The sequence below is a fragment of the Odocoileus virginianus genome, chromosome 27 (assembly GCF_023699985.2).
Source record: "Odocoileus virginianus isolate 20LAN1187 ecotype Illinois chromosome 27, Ovbor_1.2, whole genome shotgun sequence".
NCBI lineage: Eukaryota > Metazoa > Chordata > Mammalia > Artiodactyla > Cervidae > Odocoileus > Odocoileus virginianus.
The window spans coordinates 32,721,610-32,745,194 of NC_069700.1; the positions used below are offsets into that span (position 1 = coordinate 32,721,610).

At 44.6% G+C, this 23,585-nt stretch overlaps 1 protein-coding gene across 1 annotated transcript; it reads left to right on the plus strand.

Annotated features, from left to right (window-relative positions):
• PPIL1 (peptidylprolyl isomerase like 1) lies at positions 1-20,207 on the plus strand. Its single transcript, XM_020912553.2, has 4 exons — positions 1-326; positions 3,417-3,571; positions 18,203-18,271; positions 19,035-20,207. Exons 1-4 carry the CDS (start codon positions 271-273, stop codon positions 19,253-19,255), a joined length of 501 nt encoding a protein of 166 aa, XP_020768212.1. The 5' UTR covers positions 1-270; the 3' UTR covers positions 19,256-20,207.
• The last annotated feature ends 3,378 nt before the right edge of the window (positions 20,208-23,585 follow it).

The window sequence follows — 23,585 nt, forward strand, 5'->3', positions numbered from 1 at the left end:
TCTCTCCACTTGGAGATCACCTCCGATGGAGCTTGGCACTTTTCTCCATCCTAGCGGACAGCTTGCTTTAGCCTCACGCTCTAGATTCTCGGCCTTGGAGGTGGGGGTGGGGGCCGGGGGTCTTTCCTCTGCCTTGTCTCAAATCGCCCCAATATTAGCATCTCTGGAGTTGAACGGCGGGAACCGGAAGTGTCTTGCAGCAGCCGCGGGGCCCCGGCGAATCGACGCCGGAAGTAGCGATCGCCTCGGGAGTTTTCAGACAGCCTCGCCATGGCGGCGATTCCTCCAGACTCTTGGCAGCCGCCCAACGTGTACCTGGAGACCAGGTGAGGGTCCAGCCTCCGGGGCTGGGCTGGTGGAGGCGACGTGGAGTTTCAGGCTTAGCCGCGGGGCTGGGTTCTGGGCTTGCGCCTTCGGAAGACCAGTCTCCTCGTAGAGGGGCGGTCGCGAGGGCCACCTTGGGGCTGAGTGGGGACCGCCACTGCCCGCGTCCGTGCTCCACACCCACTTGCGCTGTTAGCGACAGCGGCCCGAGTGCCCTCCTCCTACCCCTCCGTTCATTCATCCTTTCGTTCAACCAGCGCGCATTCAGTCTACAGACCGGGGATGTGGGATCGGAGGGTCAGAGGTGGATGAAACACAACCTTGGCGTTAGTATAGTGAAGGAGACAGACATGTAAATATTAAGGGTTGTAAGTAGCTCAGTTATTTACACAGATTTTTAGGAGAACACAGGAAGAAGCGCATTCATTCCCTCCTGTCAAGGAGTTATAGTATTGAGCACCAAACAGCTAGTGCCATGTCCCCTATGTGTAGCGTCACATTTAGTTTAATCCTCTTAGCAACTCAGATCATGTAGGTACTGTTCCACCTTCTCTCCAGTTTTAGCAGAGGAAATGTCAAAATTTACAGAGTACATTGTTTGATTAAAGTTTTGTAGGTAGTAAGTAGGGGAATCTCATTTGGAGCCTGGTCTGTCTGCCTACCTAGCTAGGTTCTTTAGCCCCATTCGTTCCATTGCCTCTTTGGAAAAAGTTAAAAGTGATCTTTCCAAAGTAGGACAAATAACCTTAAGTAATTTCTTACTGCTCCAGCAATATAAAATTGAAATTTTGTGATCTCACCTTCAAAGGTGATTTTTTTCACCTGATCTTTGCCTGCCTCTCTGCTTACAATCTGTCATTTGCACATCAATAGCCAAAGTCCAGCCATTGTCTTTCTGTCTTCCTCTTGCTCCTGCTGCTTTCCTTCAGAGCACAGTTCTCTGAGATGCTGCTTTTGCCCCCTGGCCATCTTCCCCATCTTCTTGCAAGAGAAAATTCTACTTTTTCTGGTCTACTTGAAAGTATGTAATTTCTCAACTACCTGTTTTGTTTTTTTTTTTTTCTAATTACAAAATAAATGAAAATTTAAATTCAAGCAGTAGTAGAAGTGTATACAGTAAGAAGTGACAGCCACTCCTGTCTGTAAACACACCACTAATAGTTTGAAAAGACCCTGATGCTGGGAAGGATTGAGGGCAGGAGAAGAAGGGGATGACAGAGGATGAGATGGTTGGATGGCATCACCGACTCTGTGGACATGGAGTTGATGATGGACAGGGAGGCCTGGCATGCTGCAGACCATGGAGTCGCAGAGTCGGACACGACTGAGTGACTGAACTGAACCGATGTTGGATGATCTGCAGATCTGTTTCTCTGTACATAAAGACATTTCTTTCATGTTCTTTATTTAAACAGTAATAAGATTGTATGATCATGCTGTATGTTTTTTTCTGTAATTTGCATGTAATACATGCAGCCTTCTGTATGGATATTTCATATTTTAGTCATTCCCTCTATGAAGGACATTTAAATTGCTTCTCATTTTTTTTCTTAGGACAATTACTAGAATAAACATCCTTGCACCTATTATATCCTCAAGCACTTTTGTAAGTTTTCACATAGAGTAGAAACTTTAGAAGTTGAAATTGCTGTCAAAAGGTATGCTCATTCCAGATTTCTATAGGTTATTTTCTGATTGCCATTCCAAAAAGTTATTCCCTGTATTTTAAAAGTATCCACCAGAATGTTCCTCTGTAAGAGGAAAAGCACTTAGAATTGTGTCTTACACAGAGTAACTGTTAATCTGTGTTAAATGTTAGGTGTGTAATAGATGAATTGCCACTCGGAAGGCTTTTAGAAAGCTGTGTTCTAGCACATACTACATTTATTTATAGAGTCCTTACACTGTGCTTCACACTGGGTATTCAGGCTATACAAAGTTGACACAATTCTTAAATTCTTGGAGCTTAAAGTCTAAGTGAGTGATGAAATGGAGGTAGATGAATGAAATTAAGATAGGAAGGCACCTATTTTGAATCTTATTTGTTCCTTTTTCTTAGCCGCATTTCGGGGGGGGAAGCGCTCATCACATTGTTGTTGCTCAGTCATGTCTGAGTCTTTGCAATCCCATGGACTGCAGCATGCCAGGCCTCCCTGTCCTTCACTGGCTCTCGGAGTTTGCTCAGGTTTGGGGCAAGGTTTGAAGTAATCAGGTTTTGCCTTTGTTGCACCCTTCCTCAATACACACAAATTGTACTTTTTTTTTTCCATTAATTTTTTTCCAAATTTATATGGCTCAAAAATCACTGAAAGCCTTTCTGTCTCTCATTTACACAGTTTCCACCCCATCCCCAGAAACTTAGGCTGTGTGCTATGCTTAGTCGCTCAGTCGTGTCTGACTCTGTGTGACCCCATGGACTATAGCCTGCCAAGCCCCTCTGTCCCTGGGAATTCTCCTGGCAAGAGTACTGGAGTGGGTTGTTATGCCCTCCTCCGGGGGAACTTCCCAACCCAAGAATCAAACCCAGGTCTCCCACATTACAAGCAGATTCTTTACCATCTGAGCCACGGGAAGCCCATGAATACTGGAGTGGGTAGCCTATCCCTTCTCCAGGGGATCTTCCCCACCCAGGAATGGAACTGGGGTCTCCTGCATTGCAGGTGGATTCTTTACCAGCTGAGCTGCCAGGGAAGCCCCTAGAAATTTATGTATATGTAAATAAATGTGAATTCCCAATATTTTAATAGCCAACTTAAAGTTATAAACTAGGTGTAAGATTTTTCTCCCTAATTTAGGGGTTGGTTATATTGGTTTCCAATGATCAGTGATTTGTTGTATATATGGCTTTAGGATTTTTAGTTGTCCGTGGTTGCTTTGCTTGAAAGAAGAACCAGAAGCCCCAGCATGTTTTCCTCAAAGGAGGTGTCTGTGTTTATGTTATTGTTTCCTTCGCTGAGCATGCAATCTGACCTTTATCATCATTTCGCGACTCAATAAGCTTGCAAATGGAGAGTTGTGGAGCGGTCCCGTAATGCTCCTGTGTGCTGTGACCTTGTTCTTGACTGGAGTTCTACTGTCCTCTCCCCCTGCAGCATGGGGATCATCGTGCTGGAGCTGTACTGGAAGCATGCTCCGAAGACCTGTAAGAACTTCGCTGAATTGGCTCGTCGAGGTTACTACAATGGCACCAAATTCCACAGAATCATCAAAGACTTTATGATCCAGGGAGGTGACCCAACAGGGACAGGTACAGTTAAGTCAGTGATAGCTTCTGAAGTCTCATCCTGTTTATAACTGGGTATGTGGCAGCCAGAGCTTTCTTCCAGGTATCAGGGCCTGGGTTAGTTGATTCTGGCGACCACTCCTGCCCTTGTTACCACGCACCCTTCCCCAAACACATGCATATGACCAGAAACCAGTCTTGACTCTTGAGCTATACAGAGTTTCTCATAACTTCTATGTATTGCTTACTAAGAGCAAATGACATCTGCCTGAATTGTAGTAAGTAGTTCATGTGGTAAAGAATCTGCCTGCAATGCAGGAGACCCCAGTTCCATTCCTGGGTCGGGAAGATCCCCTGGAGAAGGGATAGGCTACCCACTCCAGTATTCTTGCTTGAAGAATCCCCATGGACAGAAGGGCCTGGCAGGCTGCAATCCATGGGGTTGCAGAGTCGGACACGACTGAGCGACTAAGCACACGGTCTCGATAATCAGAGGAAAGATATTTGCCGCGTTTTGAGGAAAAGAAAATAGTGGATTCTTTGATTCACTCATTTAACAAATATTGAGCACCTGCCTTGTGTCAGATATTTTTCTGAGTTCTAGGGGCATGGCTCTGAACAGAGGAAAATAACCCTTCTGCTCCCAGTAAAGCAGGAAAAAGATTTGGTGATGGGATTTTCGTGGAAAAGTCAGGGAAGTCCTGTCTGAGAAGATGTGGTTGGAGCAGGGATCTGAAGGAAGTGAAGGAATGAGCCTTGTTACTGAGAGAAGAACATTCCCTTGGAGGGAAGAGTAGGCCCAGAGACTGTGAGGTGGGAGATCAAATAGGACCTTTTAGGGCATAGTCATAGAGACTTCGGGTTTTCTTCTGAATAAGATGGGAGCCATTAGAAGGTTTTGAGCAAAAGAGTGATGTGATCTGATTTATTCTTTAAAAAGATCACTGAATTCTGTTTGGAGAATAGAGATGGGGCAAGAGTGAGAGCTGGGGACCAGTTAGAAAGCTGCTGTCGTCAGCCAGTCTGGACGCGGTTGGGACTGTGGTGATGGTAGAGATGGTGGTGAGAAATGACTGGATTCAGGTTATGTTTTGATAGAGATAGAGCCAGTGGAATTTGCTGAGGTTGGAAATGGGGAGGGGCAGTTGGGTGAGAGAAAGAGATGGTTAGGGATGACTTCAAGGTTCTTAACTCGAATTTAGTAAAATGAGAAGGCTGAGAGAGCAGCATGTTTGGATGCAAACCAAGAATTTGGTTTGGATTTTGGACACTATATTTGAAAGACTTGTCAGATCTTCAGTAGGATAAGTAATGGGATATGAACGTAGAGTTCATGGTAAGGTCTAGGATGGAGGTATGAATTGGGAGTTATCATCATTTAGGTGGAATTTATTACTGAAATTGGTAGATGCCAACATTTATAACTTTAAAGGGCGCTTGCCTCTCAGTCTGCATTTTTCTCTCTGCTGATTCCTACCCCTGCTCTTTTCCCTTTAAGTAAGCTTGGGTCTCTCTGTGGCAACTTTTTTTCCATCTTTTTCTTCTTTGTCATTCTCAATTGTCCTTTGTTTATCCTTTATGACTAAGAGGCATTTTATTTTTTTCATATATGTGGACACATTTCAAAATACAGGATATAGAGGAAAGTAGAAAAGAGAACCAAAAAATCAGTGAAGAGGGAATTTCCTGCTGGTTACAGTGGTTTGGACTCCATGCTTCCATTGTAGGGGCTTGGATTTGATCCCTGGTTGGGGAGCTAAGATCCTGCAAGCTGCACAATGTGGTCAAAACAAGAAAAATCACTCATAAGGATACCTCCTAAGGATTCCTAACCACCGTTAGCTATTTCCCCCAGTATCCCACCTCTCAGAAATAATGAACATTAACTTTTGGTGACCATTATTATAGACATCTTGCGTTTCAGATACCTAGTTAAAAGGATGGATCGCCAGCTAGATGGAAATAATTTCAAGAGCTTTAGGCTATGTCATGAATACTGTTGTTTTTTAAAGAAAAAGTATTTAATTTTGTATCTATTTAACAGAAAAATAGACTTCCTGCTCTGAAAGATGAGGCAATTTTACTTAAATTTCTACCCATTCCTATTGTTTAGGAAAAACTTAGTTTTGTCTCCCTCCTGTGTTGGGAAAAACTCAGTTCTACTGTCCTGGGCTTCTCCTTTACTTTTATGTGCTCACACAGAACACTTTACTTCTTACACTTCTGGTCACCAAATATATGGAGTTTTTCTCCCCACATCAAGCAATTCCTTGGACACCAGCTGTGTTTGATTAATTTGCTAGAGCAGGTCACGGAACTCGGGGAAACATAAGTGCTTACTTACCAGTTTATTAAAGGATATGACAAAGAATAGAGACGAACAGAGATGCTTCAGGTGAGATCTGGAAGGGTGCTGGAGATTGGAACTTCTGTCCCTGTGGAGTTGGGGTGCATCACCCTCCCAATGTGGATGTGTTCGTCTTCTTTGAAGCTCTCTAAAGCCTGTACTACTGGGATTTTATGGAGGCTTCCTCATGTGGGCATGGTCAATTATTAGCTCCATTTCTAGGCTTTCTCCTCTCCTTCCCTCTCTGGAGAAGGGGGTGGGGCAGGCACTGAAAATTCTGACTTCTAATTATGACTTGGTCTTTCTGGCGACCAGCCCCCATCCAGGAGCCCCCCAGAGTCACCTCATTGAAACACAGGATGGTCCTCATGCTCTTATCACTTAGGAATTTATAAACGTTTCGAGAGTCGTCTGTTAGGGACAGGGTCAAAGACCAAATATTAGAACAAGAAGTACTGTTAGTGTTCTTATCACTTGGGAAATTACAAGGGGTTTAGAAGCTCTGTGCCAGGAACCAGGGGCAGGTATCTATTTATATTTTTTGCTATTGTCTCACACCTGTCCTCCCTCCTTTGCTCCCAATTTTTTGTTAGTTTTGTTTTTCCTTATCAGAGTTTAGAGCATTTTCTATACTGCACTCATGAGTCCCTCAGTTACAGAGTGGGTTTACATTTTCAGAGGGTTCGGCACTCACCACTAGGCTTCTTTATTCATAAGTACTAGAAGGCAGAAATGCAAGGGCTGGAAGGTGTTATATTTTTTAACTCAATTGTGCTTGAGAATTTCTTCCAGTTAAAAAAAGACCATGACTGTGTACTCGGACCAGACAAATTCCCTCAGATCTTTTCAGACGACCCTACTCCATTGCCTTCTGGTTTTGAATGTGGCTGTGGAACATACTGAGGCCAGATTTGCTCCTTCCTTCAATACAGGGGAAAAAATTTTTTTGTATTCCTGAATATTTTTCTCTTTTATACTTACTGGATTTTCTATTTCAGGGAACTAGTTATTCTTTGTTTCATCACCTTTACCTTCCATATCTGTCGCATTTCTTCTGAGTAAGTGAGATGATGTTTTTCTATTTTTTCCTGCATCCGCTGAAGTAATCTCAGACCTTTACTCTCTGCCTTATTCAATTTTGAGTCATGTCTATTCTGTTCTTTACTGCTCTGACATATTTATTAGTGCTGTCTTCGTGTCATTTGGCTCTCAAACTTTCCTCAACTCTGCCATCTTTTCACCTTATCCTGTTGATTTATATTATCTTGTCTTTCAGCTCTTGTTTTGTTGAATTTTTCTTATTGAAGCATCTGTAGCTGAGACAGCCATGGAGAAGCCCTTCTTGGATTGTATTTTCTCCCTTCTTTTTCTCCTTCCATTTGTTGTGTATGTTTGCACAGTCTCTGTGCCATTTCTTGTCGTCTTATCCATGCTTAGTGTGGGAACCTGCATAGAGCTTACCTTTTATTTGCTTGGGTGCAGTGTAAGTGGATTCTCTTTGTCACTGTCCCCACCTCTGTGGGACCAGTCACCTTTCCCATCCCAAATACTCTGTTGCCAACTTCTGCTCTGCCTTCCCAGACTCCATGCTAGCGGTGTCCTTCTGCCACCCGGGGTCCTGGGCAGCCCTTGAGTGTAGCTGGAGCATAGGAAGAAGCCTCATACCATTTATTGTTCTCAGCTGTGTTTCCATAACAGGAGATAAATTAGCAAGAGAATAGCATACAAATTCATTTCATATAAGTTGTGCATGATGTTTCCTTTACAAGGAAATGGAGACCTGAAAAGGTCTGAGCGTTTCTGTGGTAGGGTTGGTAGAGTGGAAAGTTGTGGGAAGATGTGATCGGACAAAAGTGGGTATGAGTATGAGCTCAGTGTGGTAAACTAGGGGAGACTTAGCAAGGTTTTTTCATTCAGATTTCTCTTGATGTCCTTCTTTCTTGAAGGTTGGAATGTTCCTTTCCCCTGGGTGTACGAAGGGTGTCTCTCACTTGAGGGTCTTTATGCCCACTTCAGGGGAAGGTCAGAAAGTCCTTTCTTCACCTGCTGTTTCTGATTCCTTCCACTTGAAATATTCAGTATGGAACCTTATTTTGGAGTAGTGTATCCTCATCCTCCATTGTGGCCCTGTGTTCCTCCTGCCCACTAAGGTGGCCATTGCTGGTAGCCTGACCGCCACCACTGAATGCCTGTGGTGTGTGGGCTTCTGCCTTCAAGAGCTTCTCCTTAACTTCTTCAGGGCTGTTCACCTGCTCCCCTTGTTGGCTTCATAAAAGTGGAGGGTATGTGTAATAATTCTCTGGGTGACCTGCCTCCTTTCCTGATTTCTACTTTTAGGGAATGCAGGAAAAAGAATCTCTTAATTCTTTCCTTGACTAACTTTTCAGAATCTTTGGAATAAGATTGTCTCTCTTTTCCAATTTGGTTTTTGCTGACGAATTTTTTACTTTGAAAGAGATTTAATTTGGGGGGTTTGCTTCATCAGTTATTGGAGGGGGCAGAGTCTAATTCTGCTTCATTCCACTTTCTTAGTTTGAAAATGTCCTGTCAACACTTTGATGTACTTTTTCCTGTCTTCCTCCTCTCCCTTGTTATGAGATAAAATTTTAATTTATAACAGCAGTAGAACTGAGAGTGTCCTTGATTAGTGTACAAGAATTGGAAGTGACTCAGATGTGAGTGCTCATATCAGAGCTTCCCAATATTTCTATAATTGGTTCTCAATCCTTCATAATGTCACATTTCCCTGATGTAATTTTAATGAAATTGAATCACTCAAAAGATTTCCAAATAATTGCATCCAACCTCAAGCATAGTGAGTGGTTGAGCTAAGCCTGTTGGCAGGCCTATGATGGAAGGCAAGCAGGAATTGGGCCCTCCTGGGTCCCGAGTGTGGACTGCTAGCTGATTAGGTAACACAAGCTATGCTGCGTGTGGCATCCTGTATCATTTCCATCCCCAACCATCCCTCAGTCTGGCTTCTCTGTAACTATACTTTCCATGATCTTTCTGATACACCTTTGCCAGATGTTTTCTCAGTTCAGTATCTTTGACCTGCTGTTCATTTTAAACCATTTTTCTTCTTTTAAATCCCCCTTATTGTAATAATGCTATGTTGAAAGAGTCCTTAGCCCTCTGGATGTCTTCTGTGTCTTTTCTGCTAACTTCCCTCTCTCCCCTCCCTATGCGGCCTGGCATCCTGTCAAGCTCTCCTTTCACTCCTCCTGCTCTGCACTTAGCCTCATGGCGCTCACCGGCTGCCGTGATTGCACTGATTAACTACATGCTGATTATGCTGTGCATTGCCCTCACGCTGATTTCATCTCACCTCTTAGTAGCTCCAGGAACACCTGACATGTAAAGTGCTCAACAGCAAGCTCCTTGTTAATTTTATTCATTTGATGAATGTTTGCTAAGAGTCTGCGGGGTATCCTGTACTATTCCAAGGCCTGTGAGGCGTATTTAAACAGAAGCCAAGGCATTTTTCTCTTCCTTGCAGAGCTCCCTGCCCTGCCAGGAGGACAAGGTACTCATTATAAGAAACAACTAGAAAGTAATAACATGGGGGCTTCCCTCGTAGCTCAGTTGGTAAAGAATCTGCCTGCAATGCAGGAGACCCCGGTTCAAATCCTGGGTTGGGAAGATCCGCTGGAGAAGGGATAGGCTACCCACTCCAGTATTCTTTGGCCTCTCTTGTGGCTCAGCTGGTAAAGAATCCACCTGCAATGCGGGAGACCTGGGTTCTGTCCCTGAGTTAGGAAGATCCCCTGGAGAAGGGAATGACTATTCACTCCATTATTCTGGCCTGGAGAATTCCATGGACTGTATAGTCCAAGGGATCGCAGAGTCAGACACAGCTGAGTGACTCACTTTCAGAAAGTAATGGTACAATAAATATGCATACTCCTGGTTATACACTTTTGGTTATCTATAGAACCTAGGTTGGAATAATTCATAATAAGAGAAAAGTACAGTGGAAGTGGGACTGGAATGGGATGGAAGCATATTTTGAGGTGAGCCTTAAAGGAAATGTAGAATTATAACTTGAGAGGACAGGGAAGGGCATTTTAGATTTCGGAATGAATGCAAAGAGGAGGCACAAGGAACAGAGGCCTCTAGGATGCAAGGGAGAGCCACCACCCCAGGCGTCGTGTCTCACGCCAGACTGGCGGTGACGTAACCCAGCTGCCTCTCCACACCCAGGACAGATGCAGGAAATGTGATTTCTGAGGCCTCTGAACTGCATGTTTAAGGGACAGTAAGGGAGGACCACTGAGGGACAGACCTCACAGAGCAGTAGGAGATGAGAGTGGGGGTTTAGAATCTCCAGTTCGTGGAGATTCACAGACAGAAGTTCAGATTTGGTCTAGCATCATTCGGGGACCATTTGGGATTCTTTGTAAGGAAAATATCTGAGGACATTGAATCCACCCGTGGTACATGGCAAGGTAAGGTAGTGTTGGGGTGAACAGAGGGTTGTAGAGCCTGGTGGGCTTGGGGTTGAATCTTAGCTTCACATGAACACTTCTTAAATGTAGACAAGTTAGGTAACCTTGCTGAGCTTCTTCTCTGTAAATGGGGAGTGTGGTTATATGTACCTCAGGTTATTGTGAGTAGTAAATGAGCAGATGTTTTTAAAATGGTTAGCACAGACTTGTTACAAAATACGAGTGCAGAAAAGTACGGGTTTTATTATTCATTTTGGTTATTAATTCATTTAACAAATGTCTGTTGGATTCCAGGCATTATTTTATGACCTGGGGATACAATAATGACTAAGAAAGCCCTTGTGAAACTCATTCTAGTGGGAGAGAGTGAACAAATAAGTACATAATATGGGTGACAAATGATACAGAAAAAACGATGGAAAAGGGGATAGAGCAGGGATTCTCAGTCTTGGCATTACTGACATGTTGGGCAGGACAGTTCTTTGTTGTGGGAGTGTCCTATGCCTTGCAGGATGTTTAGCTGCTTCCTTGACCTCTACCCCCAGATGCCAGTAGAATCCCTCAATGTGATAACCAAAAATATCTCCACCTATTGTTCAGTGTCCCCAGGGGGCAGAGTCTCCCCTGGTTGACAACCACTGGGATATGGGGAGAGGTGGTATTGTAGATAGTATGATTAAGGAGGACCTCTGGTAAGTTATTTGAGCGGAGCGCTGGATGAAGAAAAGTAGTAGGCCATGAGACTGTCAGGGCCAAGGACAGTCCAGAGGGTACGGCAATCAGAGGTCTCGGGGCAGAGTGTGTTCTGTGAGAAACAGCAGAGGCCAGTGTGGCTGGAGCAGGTGAGTGAGCGGGGAGAGTGGCAGGGGGTCGTGGAAAGTGTTGTAAGTTGTCGTGAAGACTTTGGATTTTGTCCTAAGTGTGAAGAAATGTCACTGGAGGATTTTGAGCAGAGGTCTGCCATGATAAGACTTGTTTTAAAAGGATCCCCCTGACTTCCACATGGAGAATAGACTAGTAAGGAAAGCTGGAGGCAAGGCCAGAAGCAGGGAGACCAGGTAGAAGGTTTATTGTTGTCAAAGCCAAAGCTTGTAGTTTAGACTATGGTGATAGTGGTTCTTTTGGTGCTGGTCCTCTGGGAAGCGCATGCCTAGATAGAGTTAGGAATTCAAGAGATTTAATGGGGTAACACCTGTGAAAGATAAAGGGGTGAGGGAGCAAGGATTGGAAAGAGAAGTCTTCACGTAACAATGCAGGTCTAACGTGTGTGATAGAAGAGAAGGAAGCAGCGAAGGGGCCAGCAGAGGAAAATGAAGAGCTGCAGTAAAGGTGGGGTTTCAGGAAACGTGACATCAGCTACGAGACGCTCGTAGAACAGGCAGGGTGAAGCCTGAGGACTGGCTGTTGGATTTAATGACAACGTAGTAGGACCGATGACCTTGACAAGAGCCGTTTCAATGGAGTGGTGAGGTCAGACATCTGGATGGAGATCATTCAAGAGGCCGGAGAAGTGGGATGGAGTTTTTCTGGGAATTGATGCAGAGATGTAGGGGGAAACTTAGAGACAGTGTTTGTTATTCTTGCTGTTTTTCCAAAATGGGAAATAGTAATACCATGTTTTTATGCTGATAGGAATGATGTACTGATAGGAATGATGTACTGGAAAGAAAGTTGATATAGGAGAGTGGAAAATGGTAGTTGCAAAGTTTTTTAAAGGTGAATGGGCTTGATTAGTATGGTGGTAGGATAGTCAATGGAACAGTTTGAGTGTATTAATAACGGAAGGAAAGTAAATGGGTAGAGATGTAGGAAGGAAAGAGGATTTGGTGGTGAAGACATGTGAAAGTTCTCATCTTTTTCTCAGTGAAATAAGAAGCAAAGTTACCCACAAAGAGCAAGGAGCAGCGGGGGAGTGGTAGAGGTTTGAAGGAGAACTAGAATAATCTCGGGCAGACTGACTCCCAAGGTGGATCATGACCTACAGTCACCTCTCACAGAAAATGTTCAGATTATCTCAAAGGGGGCTCATCATCACTGATACCTCTGTGTGTGCTTCGTGTTATATGTCACATGGTTTCTTGTATTGTCTCATTTAATCCTTATAACAGTCCTATGAAATATAAGTACTACTACTATTCCTATTTTACAGATAAGGAAACTGAGGCTTAGAGAGGGTAAGTGTCTTGCTTAAGGTTGCACAACTAGTACGTGGTAAGGTGGGAACCAAAATCCAGATCTCTTTGCCCCCAAAGGCAAGTGAGCATGAGAGGACTCTTAACTGTAAAGCTTCTTGGAGAACTGTAGTGTCATTTGCTGTGTTAGATCTGGTATATGGCATCTGCCCTGGTAATCCACTAGCAGCCCCACTAGTTAGTTTCCCTTTCCTACTGTTAACTAACAAAGTGGTTGTATCAGTTTCAGATCCTTTTGGCTGCAAGTAACAGAAAACCACAGAGGCTTTGTTTTTTTCCATGTGACAGATGTCTGGAGTTAAGCAATTGCAGGCGTCGGTTCCTCTGCCCAGTTGTCAGGGATCTAGGCTTGCTGTGTCTTTCCACTCCACCATCATTAGTGCTTCGGCCTTTGATATCAAACTTGTCTTATGGTTGCAAGATGGCTGCTGTTGCTGCTGACATCACGTCTGCTTTCCAAGGAGGAGATGAGAGACAGCGGAGTCTGTCCCTTTTTGTCAGGAAAGCTGTAGTTTTCCTAGAATCTCTACTCACTGGCTTCTGTTTACGTTAGTAAGTCAGAACTGGGTCATCTGGTCACCCCAGCTGCAAAAGGGACTGGTCAGTACCTGCCTTTTTTGTCTCTGAGGTTGAGGCAGGCTGTGGAGGAGGGGTTGGAAATGCTCAGAAGACAGCTTCAGTATCTGTTAGAGGCTTTCTTGCTGAAGAGAGGCTTTGATTGGATTGGTTAGTCACCTTCTCGTGTCAAATGCCTGAAGCAGAGCTTTCACATGGGCCTCCTGATGGGTAAACTGGCTGACCTCTGGCTGCTTTAGGGCTGGATATTGATCCATGATCCCATCAGCTGTGAGAGTGGTGGGGACAAGTAGCACCAGGTTTAGCGATCTCTGTGTGGGAGACCACTCTGCGTGTCTCAGATGCCACCTAATTTCATCTTGTGAGGTTTCTGTAGGCGGTGAGCAGGAGCAGGAGGAAGAGACATCAGAGGACTCTCGGGAATAAGAAAGGATTTTTATTTTGTTTGTTTTAAGAAAGAGAAAGCACAGGTCATACGGAAACAGTTTAAGGAATTTCAATTGCAAAAAAATACTTTGTGCCAGAAGATCCCATTAAAAGAGTGAAAAAAGTAAACTGGAAAAAAAATACTTGCAAAAGCATTAACTGACAAAGGATTAGTATCTAGAATAATCCTACTAATAAAATATACTTATATGTGTATGTATGTATATATACACACACACATTGTAAAATGTCAGACCACTCAGTTGGCTATTGACAGAGGAGGAAAGCTAAATAACCACTAAACATGAAATTATGCACGGCTCCAGGGAAACACAATTTAAAGCACAAGAGAGCAGACACCTCTAAAACTGACACACGTTAGAAAGCCTGGCAAAAGGACCTCAGGCAGTGAGAGAGCACTTGGTTGGGGATGCAGATGGGGGCCACATCTGACAAGATAGTTGGGGAAAGGTAGTAATGGTGAAACGCTCATAACCTGTGAGCCTGCACTTCCCCCAGTGAGATATAGTCCCTGAGCGCTCCTGCACTTGTGTTCGGGAGACAGTAGAAGAATGGTTATTGCAGCATAGTTTATGATAGCAGTAACATGGGCAAGATCCTAAATATCCATCGCCATGAGAAGAGATAAGATTGCAGTGTAATCAGACAATAGAATGACTACTACGGAAAGCTACCTGGAACAAAATGGATAAATATCACTTACAGTGTGAGCCAAAAAAAGCTAATTGCAGAAGAATATATAGAGTATTAGAGAAGGAAATGGCAACCCACTCCAGTATTCTTGCCCGGAGAATCCCATGGACAGAGGAGCTTGGTGGGCTACAGTCCATGGGGTCGCACAGAGTCGGACGTGACTGAGCAACTTAGCATAGCACATATAGCATATAGTACCATTTATATAAACTTAAAAGCATGCAAACAACAAGGATTGTTTAGGGATGCATACAATATGCAGTAGAAAAGAAAATGCACAGAAATGTCAAATTCCTGGTCAGAATAGTGGTTACCTGAGAGGAAAATGAGAGCCCTTGTTAGTTCTTGGGGGAATGGTGGAGTTGAGGGAGGGAAATGGGGTGGGGGTGGGGGATGTGTGCTTGGGGTCTTTGACTGGATTTGAAACTGTCTGGTGTGATTTCAGGAGGCTTCAAAGAGTTCCCAGTACCACAGTTCTTTACGTCTCAGCATGGAAAGAATTCAGTGAGAGGCAAAGAGATATAGATAAGTGATTTATTAGAATAGGTTGCTTGTGCGGTTTACAAGTGGGCAGGCGGGGGATTGCCATGTGCTGAGAACTGGGCTACAGTTTTATAATCAAAGGAAAAGCGGGGAGCAGGGGAAGAACTTTTTTTGTCTTTTCTGACTAGACATTATGTTTCCATCATCAGTTCCTCCTCCAGGTTGCGTAGGGAAGTTTTTCATCCCTATATGGTCAAGTTAGGTCCACAAATTATTGTTTTTTATGTGTGCAGAGAGCATGTCCTGGGGATCATTGACTTACCGAGCACATTGGGCAGGATGTGGGGCTAATGCCACCACTGTTTGATGGGGGGCAGGTCTCATGCTTCTATTGCTAAGCAAGCCTTCTCTTTATCATTAACTTACGGGGTCTCGCGTGTTCTTTCTACTTACAGTCCCCCTAGTGGGGTTAAGTATTTAATCACCTACTTTGTCCCTTTACTCTGTTCCTGTCAGACTGGCCATATTTTCTTTCTTTTTTTTTCTTTTTATTTATTTGGCTACACCAGGTCTTAGTTGCAGCATGCAAGCTCTCAATTGCAAATTCTCAAATGTGGGGATCTAGTTCCCTGAAGAGGGATTTGAACCTGTGCCTCCTGCCTTGGGAGTGAGGTGTCTAGCCGCTGGACCACCAGGGGAGTCCCTGCACACTTTCATTCCTTGAGAGGAGGATACACAGTTGTTTGCCATATTATTCTTTGTATTATTTTATGTCTGGAACATTAAATACTTTGAGTAAATGTTTGAAAGAGAGGACTGAAGAGTGAAGAACTTTGAGAGTACAGTGTGGAAAACGGGCCTGTGCTTGTACCAGAGGAGGCACACAGTGCATTTTGACTGCTGCTGCTGCTGCTCCCAAGTCACTTCAGTCGTGTCCGACTCTGTGCGACCCCATAGACGGCAGCCCACCAGGCTCCCCCGTCCCTGGGATTCTCCAGGCAAGAACACTGGAGTGGGTTCTCCGATGCATGAAAGCGAAAAGTGAAAGTGAAGTCGCTCAGTCATGTCTGACTCTTCGCGACCCCATGGACTGTAGCCCACCGGGCTCCTCCGTCCATGGGATCTTCCAGGCAAGAGTACTGGATTGGGGTGCCATTGCCTTCTCCGATTTTGACCGCAGAGCTTCCTAATGTTGACTTTGTATGTGATCATTGACCTGTTGCCCGCTCTGCACCAGAGAACTCTTTTTTTTCCCCAGAGAACTCTTTAATCACTCCAGTCCTCCTACCATCTCTCCCCTATTCCACATGCCCAAAGGAATGCTTTGATTGGAATTATCTGTCTTTCTGACATTTTGCTGCAAACCCTACTGAACTGAATTAAGTTATGAAAAGATAACATTATGAGTAAACTGTCTTCATGGCCTGAAGTACTTGTGGTTGGTCAAACTATGCCTAGTGAGTAAAAAGGAGTCTCTAGGCCCTTTCTTCCCATCTCCTGATTGCTTAAAACTCCAGGCTTCATCCACGAGGCTCTGGCAGTCCTTGACTTGCAGAGATCATGCTTCCGAGCTGCTGAAATTCACCCTCAGCTTGCTCATTCAAGCCCTGGGGGTAGGGCTTGACCTGGATTTGTCCCCATAGCCCTCTTTCTCCTCTTTCATCTTCAGCCCTAGCTCTGCAGCTGACCCCCCTACCTTCACCCCAGGCTCAAGCAGGAACCTTGACCCTGTAGTCAGAGGGAATGTATTGGTTATATAAGTGCTGTTTGAAGGTATACTGGCAAGTTGGAATTTTTGGAATGAATTTTTACATAGTTTGGTAGTTCTGTAATTTTCCAGAAGCTTAGGTAGCCTGGGCCAGGTGGGAGGTTTCCCCAACTCTGTTAGGATTCACCCCCATGCCTCTTTACAGGAGAACAGTGTTTCCTTCCTGAACCGGGGGCTGTGACAGGCTCCCTGTGGTGGAGCATCCTAAAAGATAAAGCAAAGGATTTTTTTTACCATGGAAACATCTTAGCAGGGCCCAGGGCCCTCTGGGGGTGGACATGGTGCTTTAACATGCTACTTTCACAGCAGGCTGTAAAAGAAAGTGAGCTCCCTGACTCTGACCAGTTTCCTGGCAGCCAGGCAAGCAGAATAAGCTGGTAAAATCCACTGTTCACTTTGTTTTCAGGCTGTTTTGTCTTGACTGGCCAACGTGAAAGTGAAAGTCACTCAGTCACGTGAGACTTTCTGTGACCCCAGCACTGTGTACAGTCTGTGGGATTCCCCAGGCAAGAACACTGGAGTGGGGAGCCTTTCCCTTCTCCAGGAGATCTTCCCAATCCAGGGACTGAACCCAGGTCTCCCACATTGCAGGTGGATTATTTACCAGCTGAGCCACAAGGGAAGCCTAGCAGTACTGGAGTGGGTAGCCTATCGCTTCTCCATCAGATCTTCCCGACCCAGGAATTGGACCAAGGTTTCCTGCATTGCAGGTGGATTCTTTACCAGCTAAGCTATCAAGAAAGCCCCGAGAAGCCAAAATAGTTCAACAAGGCATATGGTTGACTAAATAATTGATTGAGAGTTATCTCCTATTAGGACATTTTTTCCTATGGTAAATTCTTATTTAACATATCATTTTTTTCTAGCAATAAACCTGGGTGCCCAGCATAGCAAGAGTATGGACTCTTATGGACATATCAATAATATAAATAATGTGGTGGTGTGGTTACCAGCAAATCGTTCCCAGTGCTATGTTTCTTCATATTGTCCTTACAGTATGTGGCCTGTCCTTCTAATGAATTTTTACTGTAATATTATTATTTTCTGCCACATTGCCACTTAGCACTGTCCCTTTTTCTCCTTAAGCTAGTTGTCTTTGACTTAAATGATTTTTTTTTCCCCTTCATCTAGGTTAAGGATAGTGAATAGGTTTTAATTCTTATGCCATCTCTGAGCCATTGAAAACAGCTGTCTGGAGTTGTGGGTGGGTACAGATTCAGAGGCCAATCTGAGCTCTGCAGGGAAGAATGCTGATTGATTAGCATAGGGTTAGGGCTTGGACCACTCCTATCTGAAGTACTCATAAAAGTGTAAAAAATTAAGAAAGCTCTTAACACGTCAAATCATGATTGGTGGTTATTGTAGATTGTTAGATTCAGGAGAATTTGCTATTCCTTTGATAATGATCTATGTTTTCTGCATTTTGACAGTGAACATGTATTACTTTAATAAGCAGGAAAAAAAAAACAGTGTTATTTTGAAGAGAAACGTCCTACCTAAATGAAACTGGTGATCTGAATGTGCTGCGTCAGTGCTTGATTCTGCTGCTGGGCTGTGTAGTTGCAGTGTACTTCGCGGGCAGCTGGGTGTGCTCACTGATTTTCCTTTCCTCTACTCCAGTCTTTTGGCCCTGGACCATAGTTCTTGTTGTGTGGTAGAACATGGGACTGACTGACTGGTTTCCCATCTTCTAACTGGCAGGTCGAGGTGGTGCATCTATCTATGGCAAGCAGTTTGAAGATGAACTTCATCCAGACTTGAAATTCACAGGTAAGTATATGATCTGGCTGGACTGGGTAGGAAGAGGCAGTGGGTTTTAAAAGCTCACTCTTTTGGCAGTGATTCAGGGTGACTGCCTGACACCGTGGCGTGGTGCCATGTAGCTGCCCAGCTGCAGCGCCCAAAGAGCTCTGGCTGATTAGGGAAAGCGGCGCCTCTCGGAGTCCTGAGTGTTTCAGAGTGCTGGTCTGAATGATCTCAATTCTCCCTGCTTGTTGAATGTTGCAAAAAAGCAAAAACTTTTGCAAAGAAGCAGGAAACCTTCCTGGCTTTTTGAGGGGAATTGAGAACCTGGTCCAGCAGTTAGCAGGGATCATGATGGATGTAAGCTGAGGAATAGGTGAAGACAGGGCTTCCCTGGGGTCTCAGAGGTTAAAGTGTCTGCCTGCAGTGCGGGAGACCTGGGTTTGATCCTCGGGTCAGGAAGATCCCCTGGAGAAGAAAATGACAACCGACTGTAGTACTCTTGCCTGAAAAATGCCATGGATGGAGGAGTCTGGTCGGTAACAGTCCATGGGATTGCAAAGAGTCACACGTGACTGAGCAGCTTCACTTCTGGTGAAGACGAGGAAGATGAGGCCGCTGGGGTAGTCCAGCTGTCAGCCTGTGTGCGGGAGCAAAGAGCCTGCCCTGAGGGCAAGGTTGTCCGGTTGGGTGCTTGGTGTGGCTTCTTTCTATCCCTCGGCTGGTGTAGCAGGTCCAGGCTGGAGTGTCAGGGTTACTCATACTCTTTCCTCTTCCTTTTTGCCACCAGGGGCTGGAATTCTCGCGATGGCCAATGCAGGGCCTGACACCAACGGCAGCCAGTTCTTTGTGACCCTGGCTCCCACCCAGTGGCTTGATGGCAAACACACCATTTTTGGCCGTGTGTGTCAGGGTATAGGCATGGTGAATCGAGTTGGAATGGTGGAAACAAACTCCCAGGACCGCCCCGTGGATGATGTGAAGATCATTAAGGCATACCCTTCCGGGTAGACTTGCTGCCCTCTCGGACACACCCAGGTCTTCTGAGATGGCCCCAACAAACCAGTTTGCAGATGACCTAGAATGACACATAACTCTAAACTTCATTTTGGCCTTGCAGATCTGAGGCGCTGAGGAGGCCTGGGGTCTTGGGTGAGTTAGAGATGGAAGTGTATTTTAGTCAGATGCTTCTTTTTCTTCCCCAGTGCCTGTGTTGACTGAACATTTGCAGAAATGCTCTTCATGATCTTCTCACTGCACGTGACCCAGACTGCTCCTTCCTGTGTGTCTCTGCTTTATGTACTTCAGAGTGAAGCCAACTCTGTCATTTCGCAGTGCCTAACCAACCTCTTGTGGAAATTTATATTCCGGCCTACATTGCAGTCTTTAGTGGCTGACAGCCATAGAATTCAAAACCAAGTAGTGTCTATCAGCCTTCTTAACTGTGTGCGCCCCCTATTTCAGTCTCTTGCATTTGTTCTTCTAGGGATTGTATGCATCTCTGTATATATTTTTCCTCTCAGAACATCAACACTGCTGTTTCTGACACTTAGACATCCCACGCAAAGCCACATTGAATTTTTGCCAAATGAAAAACGCATCCAACAATCAAGTTTCTAAGAAGGTGTCAAGTGGGGAATGATAATGTGTAATAATCGAGAAATGAATTTATTAAAAAGAAGCAGAAGCATTGACCATTTTTTCTCCAGGAAGGAGTAGAAATCTGTAGTGAGCATAAAGGCAGACTGTGAGTTCTCCTTAAAAAAGCAGTATTCTCATAAAGGAGAAGCACCACTTAAGTTTTTTTAAACTAAAACTTAAGAGAAATTAGGTAAGAGAGTTTATATATATTTTTTTAATCTTTCTAAATTTTTTTAAGGAGGGAGTGGTGAGGGAAAGGAAGTTAATACCTATGGAATGCATAGAAACTTCCAAAATAAAATGCCATTGATGGTTGAAATCACTGCTGTAGTCTGATCTTAAATATTTTACGAGGTTCTAACAGCCATTGGGACATCTGAATCTCAAGTATTACTTACTGTAGGACTGATCTTTAGGTTTTCATATCATTTTAGGATTTGGGATCTCTAGTAGATTTCTCCCATCCAAGAGTAGGTTTGACTTTAAAAGGTAGTACCAGAGAAAGAAGTTAAGTGCTGTTGACCAGTGTTTCTGAGCGAGGGGGACACCCCTGTGGATTAACCAAATGGATGTGCTGAGATACCCAAACTGTTACGTGAACTTGCAGGAGATACACCCGCATGTCATCATGAACCCAGGGGTAATACGTGTTGTGGTATTTGCTTTCTTAAATGGATAGCTCCTTGACTGAAAGAGGATTATAGCTTAAATGTTCCTCCTTATCACTCTCTAATTTTGGAAATGGTGATTTACTTTATGGAATGGCTGAACAAGATTCTGTTCCCCAAGCTTTCCCCATGTGCATCGTTGCCTTTTATCTCAACAAGAAAGCAAAACCCAACAACAAACTATATATATGACTCTCTAACCTCCCAGAGATGGTTTTAGGGCGCAGAGTTCTATTGTGGGAAAGTAGAAATACATTTCTTTCAGCTTGGACTGGGTGGACATAATTGGATCCTCCTCTGAGAGCAAGGAATAAGATACTCAATCACTCACCTTCCAGAATTATAATCCTGAAAATCCCTGTTTTCACCCAGGTCATGGGAGTGGTGGAAATGTATTACGGCTACTTTGAGAAGTAAACAAGACTGTGATTACACTGGTAAGAGAGCCACATAGGCACAGTTCCTTGTTTCTGGATAAGCATACCACACGTGTGCCATGGTGATCATACATGCAAGTACATGCCAGGTTTCATAAAGGAGGTGACCTCAAAGAGTAAAACTTGAATCACAGTTTCTAGTGATTCTGCCAGGTGGCCAGAGATGTAGAAATTCCTGATTCTATGTAAAGGGAGCTTGTGTAAAAGGAATCCTGGTTGACCCTTTTGTCATATGAATGTTCACATCCTCTCTGGAAAAGTACAGTTAGGACAAGTCTCATGGAAGTGGGATGTGCTGGGACACAGCTCATTTCAGTCACAGCTCAAAGAGATCAAGATGAGGGTAGGTTATGTGGAGAACACAGGATGAGTTTGTAACTTAGATGGGGATTAATGAAATAGATCATGTACCCAGACTGAAAAGTGCATGGCCCCCACGGGGAGTAGCCCAAGCTTCTCACACTTTGCCACACATAAGAAGCACTGGGGAGCCTCCTCTTAGAAAGCAGATCCAGATTCAGCATCTGGCCAGAGATTTCTGCATCTGTGACCAGCTCCCAGGTGGTGGTGATTGCTGGTCCAGAGACTATGAATAGTGAGAGTCTAATGCTCACGTTTGCCCAACATGAAACTGGGGCAAGGGGGTGGTTCTTAAGAGCATGAGCAGTCAGGACATTAACCTTTTCTTCTGCCTCTTAGAAGATTAAGACAATTGAAGGGATTCAGAGCACAGGCTGAGCTTTACCAGCTCTTGGCTTTGGCTGCTAAGGTGGAGCTTTAAGAACCAGTGCCCTTCCACCTTACATTCCCATTTAGTGTACCATGAACATCAGACCACGTGTGACCCTGAGATCCTGTGTGGGAACCAGAATGACCAAGATGGTATGATTTAGTAGACATCACAGAAAGGCAGGGATATGTTGTCATCGGTCATGACACTGAGGGTAAAGGGCTCTGAAAGCAGACTGCCAGGCCTCGGAGCCCAGCTTCAGCACTTAGCAGCAGTATGATGAGCTTGTTCCTTAGTGTCTCTGTGCCTCAGTTTCCTCAGAATGAGGGCAATGGGCCTTACCTCATAAGGCTGTTGTGAAGATCAAATGAGCCGGAGCAAGTATTTAGAACAGGGACGGGCCTTTAGGAAGCAGCTGTCCTTCGCACCGGCGGTCCTTGAAGCCCCTGCACACCTCTCCTGCCTCTTCACCCCAACATTTCAGCAGCCTCAAGTTGCACATCGCTCCCTCCACCGGGCTAAACTCCGAGAGCAAAAGCCCTTGTCTTATTCCTCTCTGGAAGCCCCCTCAGCACCTTATGCAATTCTTTGAGAGGTTATTACTGAATAAATCAAATTAAAAATTGTTCTCTGTCAGGAAAAGATTGAGATCCATTTGCAGAAATAGCTTTACCAACCCAAGCTTTAGCTGGTACAGCAGCAAAGCCTTTCCACTAAGCCCTGTGGAAGTCCTCAGCTTGATTTATTTTTGGATTGCGTCTCCAGAATATGTCAAAATAGCTTTCCCTGCACACGGGAAACGATTCCTACCCCCAGATCCTCGAGCCAATCCGAGCTGTCACTGTGGCCCTTCTGGCACTACATTCTTGCAACGTGTGGAGGAGGAGGCATTGGGAAGCACATTTGTGTAAGTGGCAGGGTTTACTGCCTACAAAGCACTTCATGGCCTTAGAGCCCTGTTGCCTATAGAGTAGATTACTATTCTTCATGTCGCTACCAGGACAGGAGATTGTCCAGCAACATTTTTAATTTTTTTAACAGATAAAAGAGAGGAGGGGAAAAAAGAAGCAAAATGTGTAGGGGAAGAAAACAGGGTCTCACGCTAAGGCTGACTTGGTCTGATTTTGAAAAATGGGCCCTTATTTGTTCAAGTAAGTAATTCATGATTCCTAACTGCATCCCTAAAACCACAGAGAGCCAGTTTATGGACAGTGAGCTGTAAGGCTTTTGTGTGACCATTGGACAAATCACTTTACCTCTGAGACTGTTTTCTCATTCATCAGGTGAAGATCAGAATGAGGCCCCTATTAACCCTAAGTTTCTAAATCTAGGTCATTCTGAGAAGATTCCTTCCACTGCCAACTTTCCATTGAGCATGCTGTTTTGGAAATTTGCCACTAGAGGCCAGTGTGAATACAATTTAGCCTTACAGTCTCTTTAGAAGGCAGAAGCCTACCAATGGCTTTCAGGATTGATTCTAAGCCAGGCCAGCCACCCCTTCGATGCGGAAAACCAGCGACTGCTGGGACTGCGTGGGGCCAGAATTGAGATGTCAGCCTGGCACTAACAGGCCTGGGAAGGCTCTCTCTCCTGTCTACAGGACTAGATGGAGGAGAAGTCCACCATGCATAGGAATGGGGAATGAACCCCGGTGGCCAGGGCCTGGTTCTGTGATACGCCTCATGGTAAAGAGCCAGGTCCTTCTTAGCCACTTAATATCCCTCAGCAAGTAGCTTTGGAGCCCTCTTTTAGGCCCAGCAATAGCAAATGTTTTCATAGAGGCAACCAGAAGGAACCTTAGAAGAAAAGGAGAGGTTATTGTTGCCCTTTCTCTGTTCCATGGTCTGTGGAAGCTGCTTATGTGT

What these genes read in the sequence shown, in the direction of transcription:
- PPIL1 (XM_020912553.2), top strand. Translation starts at nt 271, where the DNA reads ATGGCGGCGATTCCTCCAGACTCTTGGCAGCCGCCCAACGTGTACCTG. An exon ending in AGGTGACCCAACAGGGACAG is followed by an intron (nt 3,572 to 18,202) that starts GTACAGTTAAGT and finishes TCTAACTGGCAG; the next exon opens with GTCGAGGTGGTGCATCTATC. An exon ending in TCCAGACTTGAAATTCACAG is followed by an intron (nt 18,272 to 19,034) that starts GTAAGTATATGA and finishes TTTTGCCACCAG; the next exon opens with GGGCTGGAATTCTCGCGATG.